The sequence below is a fragment of the Nothoprocta perdicaria genome, unplaced genomic scaffold, assembly GCF_003342845.1.
Source record: "Nothoprocta perdicaria isolate Ctin4 unplaced genomic scaffold, notPer1 scaffold_324, whole genome shotgun sequence".
Lineage (NCBI taxonomy): Eukaryota > Metazoa > Chordata > Aves > Tinamiformes > Tinamidae > Nothoprocta > Nothoprocta perdicaria.
This window is the reverse complement of record NW_020455560.1, coordinates 576,389-590,804: the sequence shown is the minus strand read 5'-3', so window position 1 is coordinate 590,804 and position 14,416 is coordinate 576,389. Positions and strand designations below refer to the sequence as shown.

Here is a 14,416-nt window from a genome sequence, read left to right as displayed (position 1 = left end):
TTCGTTTCAGATGCCAAACAGGGACACAGAGACACTGGTTTAACACAGGATGAGCCATAGACTCTGTGTGAGCTAGTACATGGGATTTAATCTCTCTCTCTCTAGCTCAAGTTCTTATAACGTAGAGATCTATAACGTAGAGATAATATCCTTTTTTATTTCTTGCAGAGGGATTGCTTCACCACTGGAGGTGCGGATAATTAAGTACCATTCAACAAGCACCGAGACAGTAGGGATTATGAGGATGTCCTCAAGACAGCCTCTTAAGTAAACACAGAATTACAGAGAAATTAAACTTCCCCTTGTATCTGGTGGGGACCTTGCTGAGTTATTCCAGATTTGCACCTCTGTAGATAGGTGCTGGGATGTTATTTTGACACGTGCATTTGGTGAACTGCATCAGATAGTGTTTTTTTCTTGGGCTCTTCCTATAGCTAGAGGAAAGTCTTTGCATACTTCAAGGTAGAACAAAATAATTAAGAAAATGACCGCTTTGCAGGGTGTTTGAACAACTGAAAAAAGACCTTGTGGCATCTTTTTCAGCTGATTAACGGCGGTGAAGATGTGCTGATCTTCTACAACGACAGAGCATCCTTTCCTGTGCTGCTCCAGATGATGTGCTCGGAGCGGGACCGGGCGGACGAGAGCGGCCCCTTGGCCTATCACGTCACGCTCGTGGAGCTGCTGGCGGCCTGCACCGAAGGCAAGAACGTGTACACGGAGATCAAGTGCAACTCCCTCCTGCCGCTCGACGACATCGTGAGGGTGGTGACCCACGATGACTGCATACCTGAGGTGAGACTCGYCGCGTGGCGCAGCAGTCACGATTGGCAGTTACTAACAGCAAAACATGCTCTGAGTTTGTAAAATTCAGATTTACGGCTTCCTATAGTCTCTGTGTGAGCTGGTTCAGGCCCAGTGTATTGAGCAGAGGGATTTTTACAGGCTCTRTGGTGAAGAATGTAGCTCGGAGGAGGAATGTGCCAACGGAATTGGATCTTACAGCAGTAAATAATCCATCCATGCCAAGGGAAGGTCTCCCTGTGGTCAGCTGATACTTTTGTTAGAGACAAACTGCTTGCTCCTTCCCAAGTTAATGTCAATGACTGCTAATGAAAAAGACCAAACAAATGAAACCATAAAGTTTACAACATATATTAGTCTTCTCCCRGCTACATTAAATGTATGTGACTATTTCCTCTCCCTTGATTATTAACGGATGTTTTCAGTGTGTGTGCATAATGTTTAAATTTCAGKCACTGCATATCTGTTTTTATAATGGTGCCACTGTATGGGGCAGGAGAGCAGTGATAATGCAGGCTCCCATGAAGCTCTGCACTGCCGCAGCCCTGGTGCTGCATGACCTTTTTTCTCCCAATCAGGAGTGAATTGGGCTCACCCTTGACTCAAGCTCCATATCAGGATTTTAGGTTTGAGGCCTTGTGGACCCAGCTCTGCTAAAGGCTTCAGCTGTGATGTTTGACAAGCTAGTCATGAAGCATCARCCCATGGGAATCAATTCACAAATCCACGAGTGTCCTGCATTCTGGCAGTTCCTGACTTTGGAGCCAAACCCTTGTAATTTTTATGTCAATTTATGCGTAGATACCTGATTTAGTTGTGTTTTTTTGCTGCTTAAATAAGAATGTTTGTGAAACCATTTCATTTCTCCACATGTGTTTTTTTTTCAGTAAGTACATTAATGTATTTGTTGCACTGATTATTTGTTAAACCTTCAAAACTAAATGTGTGCATTATTGTTGCTATCAGTATTTCTTCATATTTGAAGAATGTTCTTTATTGCTCAGTGCTTTTGCAGATTGAAAAAAGCTTGTTAATGATTTTCATTGCCCCATTCACACAATGTTCGTATGTTTGCTCTTCCTGCAGGTGAAAATTGCCTATGTTAATTTTGTTAACCACTGTTATGTAGACACTGAAGTGGAAATGAAAGAAATCTATGCCAGTAACCATATTTGGAAATTATTCGAGAACTTCCTTGTTGATATGGCAAGGGTAAGTTTAAGAAGGCATCAAATACTGTGTATGGGTGGCAACTGAACTGGCAATAAATTTTCTTGTTAGCTAACTACAGTTGATATGGAATAAAAATATATTTTATTAACTATTTTTTCAAAGTTGTCCATAAAATAAGTCTTTYTAATGGCCCATCATCTAATGGCTCATTGTTTTCACTGCTTAACCTAATTACTAGCAATCTTCTCTTTCTAAAAGATCATCTCTTGTCCTTCTATCAGAAAAGGATATAAACTGGGGTGCATGTTGAAGGCTGAGAGTGTATTTCTTCTGTTACCATGTATATCATGTAATTATGATGGTAATTTAAAGACGGAAAAAATCTGCATCTCTCCTTGCTTTTCTCTATTAGTAAAGCAAGGGTCAGGAATCAATAAATTTTTCAGCTCATTTTCCCACTTTAATTGTATCTTGTCCAGGATTTGTTTCTTGTCATTGAATCTCACTGCTGACACAAAAGATATAGAGCTGTGGTCTTTGAGCTTTCTTTGCTAATTCTTTATACTTTATACTCTTTAACTACCAATTGTTTATATAAGTTGCTTTATATAAGACTGTGATGCTGCAGGGTGGTGGGATGTGGTTAGTACAATGGGCACTCCATTCCCTTGGACTCTATTGAATTTCGCTTTCATGACTGTTGAATTAAGTTGCAAGGCATAAAGGAAASTATCTTGCATTCATCAGTACTTGGGAGGCAATAAAAGAGGGCACTCTTACAACTTCAGGAAGGATAAAATACAGTAGCTAGAACGACAAGGGGAAACCAGTCCGACCTAGCGATTACAGCTCACATTGCATATCCCTTTTCTAGCAGGTGATGTTGCTCAGAGGAGTGTATTGTTATTGCCAGCTAATGGAGCTGATTTTTTTTTTTCTGTTCAAAAATTGGGAACATGGATTTTTAGTGCTGCTGACCTGCATTCTGGGTATGTTGCAGTGCATGCCTGGCTTTGCCCAGCCTGTGGTCCATTGCTCTTTTTAATCCTTCAGTTCTCACTCCTTGCATTGTTTATTTTATTCTGTTGAAATTAAAGGGGRAAAAAAGCTGGAAGAATCTCAGTTCTGTCCTGCCTTGGGCATTGGCACCCAATAGCAGTGTGCTACAAAATAGTTTCTTTGAAACCTGCTGGGGGAAAAGTACCATAGYCCCTCAGTTTATGACTGAGAGAAAAACACGTGCAGGGATATGTGTTGTGYTATAGGCACTGGGGCTTGTCTCAGGGAAACAGAAAATTTATAAAATACTTGTCCTCTTGTTTCTAAGAATAAGTTAACACGGGGATGGGATGTTTGGTCTCTTTTTTGGCAGAAGGCATTTTCAGTGGTAACGAGACCCCTAAGAGTGCGATCAGGCTGCTCTTTGGCTTGTTTGCCTGTCTTCAACAGCAAAGCCCGTCTCARCAAACCACTGGAAAACAAAATCAGAAACCCTCTTGGAGATGGGGGTGGTTCTGGTTTTTAACCATGCTATTTTTGCCCCAAGAAGTTCTTTCTCCTGTTTGATTCCTTTCCTGCGTTGCCCCGGCTGCGGCCCGTCCACGCAGGGCTCGCAGTGCCACRACAAGGCCGGATGTCCCCTGCCCTTCAGGCAGGAGCGGCTCCACGCTGGAGGAGGCCTCTGCCCCCCGCGTGGTTTCTGCGTCCTGCAGCCCCCCTCAGCGCTGCTGCCGCCGTGTTTCTTGCGCGCGCTCTCCCTGTCCCGGCTGGGAATCAGAGAGCGCCGTTTTGTTTTGCTCTCCCGCACAGCCCGCGGGATACAAGTCTCACCCGGCCTCTTCATGTACATGGTTAGCCGCTAAAAGAGCTGGAAGAATCATAGAATCCAGAATGATTAAGGTTGGAAGGGACCTCTCCAGACCATCTAGTCCAAGGGTCACCCAGAGCACGGGGCGCAGGGCTGCGTCCAACTGGGTTTGGAAGATCTCCAGAGAAGGAGACTCCCCAGCCTCTCTGGGCAACCTGTGCCAGGGCTCTGGCACCCTCACTGTGAGGAAATTTTTTCTTAAGTTCCTAAGAGTGTGTCACAAGTGCTCCGGCCTGCCCTGCTCTTCATCCAGGGCCTGTAGGTAGCCCCATCTTCTAGGTTACTGAGAGTATTTGTTTGCATTTGTTCTCCCAAGATCGGGGCAGAGCTGCTGCTTTATAAATACATCAGTGTTGCGTAGCTATCAGGCCAGTTAGAGAGCTGTCAGCTCCGTGRAAGATGCTGCAATAGCTTTCAAAGCATTTAGGAAAGGAGACCTTCGATGCTTGGTGTCAACGGGGAGTTGAAAGAGATGCTCGTGTAGGGGGGAAGGGGAAAGGCTTTGCCCTCAGCTGCTGTGAGTTGGAGCGGGTTATCAGAGCACGAAGGTGAGAGATGGACGGGGACATCCTCAGGTTAGAGTCCTCCTCCTGTTTTCTGWTAATTTTTTTCCCCCTTTTAAAGTTGCCAAATGTTTTATGTGTTCCTAGATCCAAGGAGGGGCAGTTCAGCTCTTCTGCTTTCAGCAGCGTGCTCCAATGCAGAGGAGGCCCCGGGCGAATTCCCATAAGGGCTCTGTGTGCCCCGTGCCCGAGCGCTTTCCACAGGCGCCTTTTTCTCCAGTTTCCAGTATCCAACCTCCGTTTCCCGCCGCGCTGCTTGGAGTGAGGGCCGTGCTGGGCGAAGCGTGAGTGGCTCCGGCAGCGCTTCCCTGGCCTGCGTGTGGCYGGCCCTGGGACTCACCAGCTGCATCCCGAGCGGGATTAAAGGAAGAGCCGGGATCTGACAGCTGTGAAGTCCTCCTGGCTTTGTTGGCAGAATTTTTGAAGCATTATTTATGGGAGCTTTGCTATTAAAGCCTCTTAAGAGGTTTTTAAGCACTGCTTTCTCAATCCTCATCTCCATTTCATGCATTACAGCTTTTTTTTCTCTCCCACAGGAAAATATTTTTCAGTCCCCAAAGAGCAGCGGGGTAAGAGCGAATGAAAGGATTTCCAATTTCTTTTCCCATGGTGGGAATTTTTCAGGCTGGTGTTTGAAGAGAGTGGGATCCCCTCATGTGGCCTGGCTGCTTAGGTGGGCGAAGGGGAAAACCTGAGAGCGTTTTGGCGTTTCAGTTTGGTGATTCCTGCACTGGTTGTGCCAGCGCTGCACAGACACTGAGCCTCAGAGCTACCAGTTCCAGCTAAAACTGGTGTGCAGATTGATTAAAAACAGCAGCACATCAAGACGTTTAAAGTCCTGTGATCTTTTTAAAACAAGGTTTTGTAACTGGGTCTTCGTTTTTATCTCCGTGAGGAGTGAGGGAGGAGAAGAGTCGTGCTCCTCCCCTACCTGAAGGAGTTCCTGTTTCAATTTAGCTCCTGTTACTTTCCAAATAAACTTCCTTTCCCGAGGTGATTAAAGAAAATGGATGGCACAGGGCCTGTGACTTGCTTGTTTAACTTAGAAAACCAGACAAGCCAGTGTCTTCAAGATGCCTTTTCCTGTAGGTTTCAGGCTGTTGTTATTCCCTTCCCCGCCATGTGACAGTATTGTGTTGTATGCTCCTCAAAAAATGCTGTTGTACACATTGAGCTGTATTGTCTCTTGAGCACTTGTGCTTTTGGATGTCACCTCGGTACCTTCTCCTGGTAAAACTGCCTGAACTGCTGTCTTGTAGTGTGCTAGGGGCACGATGGCGCTTTGCAAGGGGACAGCATGTTGGCCCGGCATGAGACTCACGTGCTGCACATTGTCCTTCTGCTTCTGCCACCAGCTCTTCTCTGTGACCTTAAGCAATTCATCCAGATTTGCAGGGTTCCCTGCCTGTAACATGATGTAATGATAAATACATGCTCTGCAGATTGATCATCGTGTGTGTTTGCATTAAATGCTCTGATACCMATTTGAAAGCTATCCCAGAAGTGTMTGAGTAAAATAAATCCTATTCTGGAATAGATTTCCTAAAACATTGCAGAAGTCTGTTGTTTGCATAGGTGAAAAAGAGAGCAACTTTGCCTTTAATTGTTAAAACACAGTAAAAACTCTTTATTTAAAGGCTACTGAAGAGTTGGTATGAAGTGTATTCTGTAGGCCTTTTCTGTCCAGTCCTGTCTGTCTTAACACAGTTGGGTCTGTGTAGACTTCGGTCAAATAATGAATCTACCCTCTGTTTTCTTGAGCTTGCTCTCATTTCAGTGACCTGTTTTCACTGATYTACGCAAAGTCAAAATGATTCTCTGTAAATGTTCTCAAATGTTGAGGAGTGAGGGATGGTGGGTGGAGAGGGGAAGAAATACTGAAATATGTGTGCATTTTTTCTCCTTTCTTTAAGCTTCTCCTTTCTTTAGGTGGGAACAAACTTTTAATGTTGTAGCAAAGGGTATCTTCAGGAATCATGTCTACGATTTTTCCCATATCCTTCCAGCATTTAATCATCCTTCTTGTGCTTCAAAGTTTTTCCAGCACTACCCATCCTCTTACTTCTTTTCTTTTAAGTTATCTTTTGTATCTTCCCCATGTGGGTTTCCTAAGTAATGCTGTCTGCTTTACAGTTTACACTCCCAGTCCCAGAGGCTGTTGCTATTGACTCTGCCATTTCCTCTTCTTTCCTTTTCTTTTAACATTTATTTTCCGCAAATGAGCTTCACCTTCACCACCCATTTGTGGTGACTGATTGTAGAGATAAGTTAAACATTACATGAAGTTTTTCTAACCTGATGTGTTTATGTCTCATCTGTCTCTAAAGCCTTTTCCACGCTAGCTCCACAATGGGAGGAAAGGTCCATTTTCTTCTTGAATCTGTCTAAATGTGTAAGTGGCATGCAATGTGCTGATTTAGGGGCATCTTTTTCATGGCATGGGTAGAATAGACAACCAAGAGCTGGTTCAGGAGAGAAGGGGGGTTTGAATAACAACGTGCATCTCCAAGATGGAAGAGAATTATCAGGAATACAGCATGAACTCTATGACAGTTACTCACCTTTTATGTGTGTGTTTAAGAATCATTCTTTTTCATACTAAGAACAGATACCATTTCATATGTTTTAATAAACATAAAGTAGTATAGCCCATTTAAAAGAGCTGGACCTCATTTCCCACTTTCTTCCCTGTAGGTTTGTAACACAACCACCGATCGGAAACATGCAGACACGTCTCTGGAGAAATATGTCACTGAGCCAGTAATGAACATTGTGAGTGGCTTCTTCAATTCGCCATTTTCAGATAACAGCACCAGCCTCCAGGTAAGAAAAAGGGAGACAGACAAATATGTAATTGGGACCATGAATGAGATAGCTTCTAGTACACAGCTAGGAATGCTGTATCTCTATATCCCCCTTTAATTTCTCTGTCTCCTCTCATGCTACTGGCTAGCAGCTTAATTCCTCTTTTAAACACTCTTAACTTTTACCTCTTGCAACCAGCAGGCAGCTCAGTATGGTGCGATTTACTCCTGGCTGTTGTGAATTCAGTGTGAATTCAGATATCTTTGCACAATCAAGATATTCTTTTGTACTTTAATGAGAAAAATGCTGTGTCCTGTGGCAAAAGGGACATGAATCTGAGAGCCAGGAAGATTCTTCAGTCCTTCTGTGTTGTACCGTATTTGCTTGATATTGGTGGTGATTTTGCCTGAGGAAAAACTGCATGATTGGGCATTTGTAAGGGTGCAGAATTGATTTGTGTTCCTGCCTGTCCTGAAGAGCAAATGTAACTGATCTATAAATGTAAACTGTAGTTTGAATGCACGAGGTGAAAAAAATCATGTATTTTATGTTGTGCCAAACCCTGGGGCAGCTGTGATGAGATTCTAACGCATAAAATTCTATGCTTATCTTTTTGTTTGTAGACACATCAGCCTGTTTTTATTCAGCTACTGCAGTCTGCTTTTAGAATTTACAACTGTACCTGGCCAAACCCAACTCAGAAAGCCTCAGTGGAGTCATGTATCAAAACTTTGGCTGAAGTAGGTAGGTACCAGGTTTTACTTTGTTATATTTTCTGTGTTTCAAAATCAGACTTARCTTGAGGTTGAATGCTTCTTGGACTGTAGCATCTTGCGATTGTGACACTGGTAATAGAAGAAATCCCACTTTCTGAGGCTGAAATGTTCACCTTTTACAACCTGTTCAAATCTGTCCCAGGCTGTAGGGCTGTTCAGGTAAACCTGTAGGTTGGAGGGGTGGGTTGGCCAAGCTGCATGGTCACCTCAAGCAAGAGAAGATAGTAAAACACAACATCAGCTTCTCAGCATGTGTGAAAATGTGGTACAGAGGGACTGTGCAGCACAGTGTTCAGCATGTTTTCCCTTTGGTTCCTGGGAGAAGCATTTGTTAATTCCAGGCAGAGTCCTGGACTTGTTGAGGTTTAGTCCCACCAGYGAGCTGGTGGGAAAGAAACCAGGATCGTGCCACCCATAGCTCCCCGCTTCACTCTCCTGCTTAAGGAAGAAGAGATCAGGGCTGCTCATTTACTGCTGGTCATACGCAGCCCTGTCAGGTGCATATTGTCATGCACTGGCACCAAAACCACACTCAGATTTGGTTCCTAGGCCAGTGAGTAAGTTACACGCTTTAAATGTATTCGAAAGTTCAAGTAGAAGTCTACTTCAGGAGGGATTTAATCCTGAAATAAAAAGATTCTTAACCATTATGCAGCTAGGACTGGCAAAAGTTCATTCAAATTATTAAATTTCTGCAAATATAATTTTAAAATCTTCTGCCATGACAGAAAAAAAAAGAAAAAAGTATATTAATATAATTTCCAAAAGTGAGTCATTTTGATTGCTTAGAGAATAAGGTTCTGCTCAGTGYGACTCAAGACTTGGTAGAGGCATTCAGGGGTGTGCAGCAACTCCCTATGCGCTACAGTTGATGCAGTTTTTAAAAGCTTTTAATAACTACTGATCAAACAATATGAGTGAGTCCCTTAGCCATCTGTGGCACTGCAGGAATCAACTCCAAGTACAAACTCTGGAATGGCTTTACAGGGCTTAGCACTTTAGCCAGCGACATCGCATTAATATTTTTTGCGCGAATGAGAAGGGCGGTTACCCCGAAACTTTGCAGCCCTCGAGTGTTTTATTTGTTGTGCACATGATTTGTTTGGGACTCTGTCTGGTGAGAGGACTGTGCAAGCTGAGGGCATTTTCTTTCCTTCAAGCTACAGCTGCTGCAGTTTCAAAGAAGGCTTTAGACCTACACCTCCTTGTTCCTATGGATTTGTATGGATTTCTGCCTTTGGCCCTGCCACCTCCTTGGGGGCTCTTGTCCCTGCGGTGGGTCCCTCCGTGTGCCCTGAGCCCGGCAGCCCCAGAGCTGCTCCCCGGCATGTGAGCTGCCCATTTCCTTGTGTCTATCACAGTAACTCCTCTAGGATTCGTCACTATCTATTGAGCCCGATAAAATTATAAACTGCATTAGCAAACTGCCACTTGCTATTCTAGGGGAAAGGGAGGAAAACTGCTGAGCTGCCRGAAGAGAAAGGTAGCTAAGAAAGAGGTGGAAAATCAAGCAAGAGTTGAGGAGGAAAAGTTGAGCTGGCTGTTTGGGATGTTAACCTGATGTTTTAGGCATGGCTCCAAGCTTGGCTTGCCCAGGCTAATTGCAGAGGCCTGTTCTGCCTGCAGAAAGCTTGGGAAAGACTGCCCTGGCTGCTTTTTTCCCCTCTTTTAAGTGCTTTTAAAATCGGGGCCTTCCTAATTACGGCAAGAACTAGGTGTCTTTGCCTGTTGGGCTTTGCACCAGTGCAAAAGGATGCTCTTTGGGAAAGCAAAGGTTTCTTCCATGACACAAATAGGCCAGCCTTTGTTCCTGCCTCTTGTTCCAGCTGTGTATGTGGACTAGGTTTGGATTTTGGCTAGGCATCTGTGAGCCCTCTACTGAACATTTTTTTTCTTGAGTGTCTGACAGCTTTAATGTAAGGACCTTCATGTTTCACAGCAGGGTTTTTATAAAAAAAGCTCTAGAAAGATTTTGCCTATATCAGAGAGACAGAGTATTGGACAGATTTATAGCAGGGACCAAAGACATTTGATGGAAAATAAATGTAGTATAAAGTTGAGAGAACAAACATGTTTTTTGTTTTTTTTTTCTTTTGGTAGTAGCCCTGGACTTAGAAATGAATCTCAGCAGGAAGAAAGATCATACACAGATTTCCCAGAATATCAAAGATCCGTATCATAATGTACATTTAAAAGGTCCATTTCAGCACCAGTTTAAGCAATGAGCATTTTGCTCAGTGCTCATGAGTTACATTGCGGGCRGGTGGGTGTAGGTATTGTCTCAGGAGCTTAAGATCATTACCCCTGTCTTCTTCTGAGCAATGTAAGAATGTACATGATCTTCCAGGTCAACAAAAGGATGTGTTGCAGAAGCTAATTTCTTACAGCTCTGGTATTTCAACTCCATTTGACCATCAGGGAAAAACTTGATGCGCTTTTCAAGCTTCKCTTGCTGCTTTGTCCCTAGGCAGAATTGTCAGCCCCCAGTTCAGCAAGTAGAGGGGCTTGAATGCCATTTTTGGCAGACCCTTCTGTGGCTCCGAGGGATTTGGAACACAAAGACACCAACATGCAGTGATTTTTTTTTKTTGCTCAGTAAACATTTGGTTGCCCTGACATAAAAAGAAGTACTTAAAAAATAGTGCATATATGTTCATCTGTGTTGAGTTTGTAYGGATTTGTGAAGCAGATTATCCCAATAACAAGGGTTGACACATCCTTTTTCTGTGTTATTACGTAGAACTCAAATTTTTCTTAAAAATGTGATCTTTTATGACCAAAATAGCTTCCATCTCACGAGCACAATAGCTGCAAAGGAAACATGTCTAAAAGGTGCTTGAACTCTGAGAGTCCGTATGATGGCACAGGGGAATGTCACCTGTCCTCACAAGAAACAATTTGTGTTTGATACCATCTATTTCTCTTTAGAGTCTTATCATAAGTCGAGCTTAAAGAAAAATATTTAGGTTAGGTCGCCAAGCCAATAGTTTGGCTTGGTAACAGGGCCCAGTCTAGTTTTCTCTGAGCTCTGTGGCAAAACCTCTTTCGTAAATKGTACGGGAGCAGGGTCTTCCTTCCAGGGCTGAAGATCTTTGAGGGTCTGTGGGAAAGAACTGCCTGACTCTGACACTTACTAAGGAGTGATTAATTTTCTTCTCTCCTGAGCCTCAGGTTTCTCTTCTTTTGCAAGGTCAGAGCACCTCAGTGTATTGCACTACAGACGAGATCAATCCAGGTGCAGGATAGTCTGGTCTCTGTGGTATCCATTAGCTTTTTCCCCTGTTTTTTTTTCCTTAACTCATTTTACCTTCATACAGACTGTGTGTGTGAATCCTATCCCAAGGAYGCTTTATGTGGCATGTGCATGACTGTGCCCTTACCACCTATAATGAAATAATTGGAATTTCCCAGATAAGTGAACAGTAGCAGACAGGAACCTGCTCTTTCTCAGACCCTCTACAAAGCCCCGTTAGCCAGCCAAATTACACTAGCTATTGTCAGATTATACTCTAGGATACCGTGCAAAGAAGCAAATGGAGAATCCTTGTTTCCATCCTACAGACTTGGAGGTGAGTCTTATGCCAATGCTATTGAGTTAAAAATTGGAACAGGGAGAGAGGAGGTACCACTGCAATGATCAGGAGAATGGAGAAGAGTGTTGCAAAAGGAGATTATGAGAGCTGGGTATGTTTGACTATGAAAACAAAGGCAAGTTTTTGCTCTTTAAAAGCACACAGGAAGATGAACACTTGGAAAAAAGAAATATTTAAGCTGAAGAACAGTGCTGACCTCAGAATAACTGGGCATATATCTACTTAGGTTGTAAGTAACCTAAATAAAATTAGAGATTTAGAACTAACATTGGAAGGATGTCCTTGATCAGTAGGCTGAGGGAAGACCGAGTGTGACTGAAAATGTAACTGAGTTTTAAGTACAGCTTGCTGTGTTCTCAAGGGAGATTAAAGACCATAGGTTGTGTGTAATGGAGAGCAAATGGTCTCAAGGACTGGAGAAATCTGTTGGAGTTGTGCATTTATTTCCCAGTCGCAGCTCATCACTATCCCTTTAAGAGTCTATAGACTCTGTACTCTTGTGCATCACTCCTGTGATGCATCTTGACCATGCTCATATGTGCTCTAAAGACCTTTCCTTTTTTTTTTTTTTTTTTTTTTCTCTATAGCAAATTACAGATAGAAAACTTTAAACTTAAAATCTAGGTTACATTTTATTGCTTATTTGGAATTATTATTCATGTGTTAATGTCCATATAAATGACCTTTTTGAAAACAATCTTCTCAGCCCGGAAAATACTTTATTTCCATTCTCACTTGAGTTTTTAATCTTTTTTATTCCATTTTTATAAAAAGCTAGACCTTCATTTTCAATTTTTAGTTCAAATAAAATAATTATCCTGTTGTTACTTCTTTGACAGCAAGAAGAATACATTTCAGATGAAATACATATTTTATTCTATTTTAACTGTTTGTGTTTCTCTAATTGCAAGAAAAATTCAATGATGATCTTTTTACGGACTGATAAATATTTTAGCACAGATTTTCTGTTGGAAAGAAAGAAAAACAACATCCAAGTGAAAGGTACAAGATTGGCAGGCTTGTGTCTTGTCTCCACAAAGCTTTTATTCTCCTTAAAAAGGCTTGCTGCTGCTAGCATCAGTGTCTCTCCGTCCAAATGCATTTGTTAAGCAGTCAGTAAATGATTAAGGAACTGGAGGGGCTGATTTGTGCAGCAAAATTAATTGAACTAAATATGCATCTCCCCATTCAGTGACAACTGGGAAGTGTGGGAGAACATGATGGAGCTGCCTGCAGCTACCAGGGGGTGTAAACAGCAAGAAAGGCTACAGAGCTAGGTACAGTTCTGGTTTTTGTGACCCAAATTGCATAGGTCTCTTGGAGTAAGTGCAAAGGGATGAAAATCATGTGCGTGTCCCCCAGAAAACCTGCACCAGGGATTGCTCAGCATAGTGCAAATGCTCCTAAATACTGTAAAGCTACTAACTACTGTAGTATTTTATGAATACGACAGACTTTAATGGAGGGAAATGGAAAATTAGGGAACACTCAGGTGGGAGTCTCAAGGAGAAGGGAAAACTTCCTCACGGCAAGATATCTTAGTCTGAAGAATGATCTTCCAAGGAAAATGAGAGGCAAGAGCTGCTTCCTGGAAATCCTCAGGATTAAATTGATCACAGTACAGTGAAAGGATGGTGCTTCAACAAGGATTCCTGAAATAGGCCCTTTTGCTTCCAATTTCTGTGATTCTGTGGAGAGCCCCAGCGGAAGGCAATCTCCCAAAGCCCATCCCGGGCCGCGCGCCGCAGCCCGTCCGTTAGCAGCCGGGCTCCGTTAGCCGCCGGCCCTTCAGCGGAGCCCAGCGTGCTGCCAGGCACAGCCCTCGCTGGAGCCCCTCACTCCAGGCCATTACCGCGACCCTTTTATCCTGAGTCCTCCAACTGTAAGCAGTAAAGGAGAGGAGAGCTGCTGGATACGCGGGGAGGCGTCGGGCGCCAGAGCGGCGCCTGTTCCCCGGCCGTGGCTTAGCCAGCTCCCCTCACGTGTGCCGGCTCTAGCGGAGTCGCTGCTGGCCGAATCGCGAGCGTCGGATTGAGAGTTAGTCATGCAGAGGATTTCCCAGCAAATCCCATTTCCTCTGACACCGGCAAAACAGCCCCGCGTGCTCCCTTAGGCTTTATGCGGGGAATAAGACGGCCCAGGGACTCTGCTGAAAGGCAGGATTTYGCTTTAGCTGTAGACATGTTCTAGTCCAACGCGGCAAATATCCTGCTGGATATGTGTCCCGCCGCTTTACACAGAGCCACGTGCCTTGCTTTCCTCCCTGCTCCAACAGACAGATGAGGGATGGGATTTTACCCACTTCTAGCTCCTTTGTCTGGTAGCTGCAACCCTAGTTTGCAAGTTTGAGCTTCATCCAAAAGTATTTCTAAGTGGAACAAAAATAAACATGCTTTTAAATATTTCATGTTCATACTTTAAGGGAGATTGACACGTTTTGAAGAGGAAAGCAGCCTACAACACCTAAATTAAAAATAAATATTTATGCTCTCATTTGTTCATCAGCTTTCCAAAATGTAAAAATATGTTTCATGTTGTTTTAAATAATGAAATGTGAAACAAATGAAAGATAAACTTTCTACAAGCTGCAAAGAAATAAGAAGACAAAGGCTTTGTTTATAGCTTAGACTTCAACGGTGCCCTTTGACAACCAATGCAAATCTTAATTACAAATGGAATTATACATATAAGAACTGCTCAAAACAAAGGAGTATTTTTTCCTTCCCTCTGGTTTTCTTTGTGATAGTTTTAATTAGCTGCAGCTCTTTGAACAGTCACAGTCCTTGGCTGCTCCTCAGACACTGATGGAAGTTGTTAACTTCAAATGGCATCTCT

The 14,416-nt window shown here is 43.2% G+C and overlaps 1 protein-coding gene across 1 annotated transcript in view; it reads left to right on the top strand.

Moving 5' to 3' along the window:
- The window catches only part of ITPR2 (inositol 1,4,5-trisphosphate receptor type 2), a 240,023-nt gene that overhangs the window by 116,125 nt on the left and 109,482 nt on the right, over nucleotides 1-14,416 (top strand). The window contains exons 31-34 of the mRNA XM_026043261.1: nucleotides 544-795; nucleotides 1,891-2,016; nucleotides 7,102-7,230; nucleotides 7,836-7,956. Coding sequence (XP_025899046.1) covers nucleotides 544-795; nucleotides 1,891-2,016; nucleotides 7,102-7,230; nucleotides 7,836-7,956 — 628 coding nt within the window. The remainder of the gene's footprint in view (nucleotides 1-543; nucleotides 796-1,890; nucleotides 2,017-7,101; nucleotides 7,231-7,835; nucleotides 7,957-14,416) is intronic.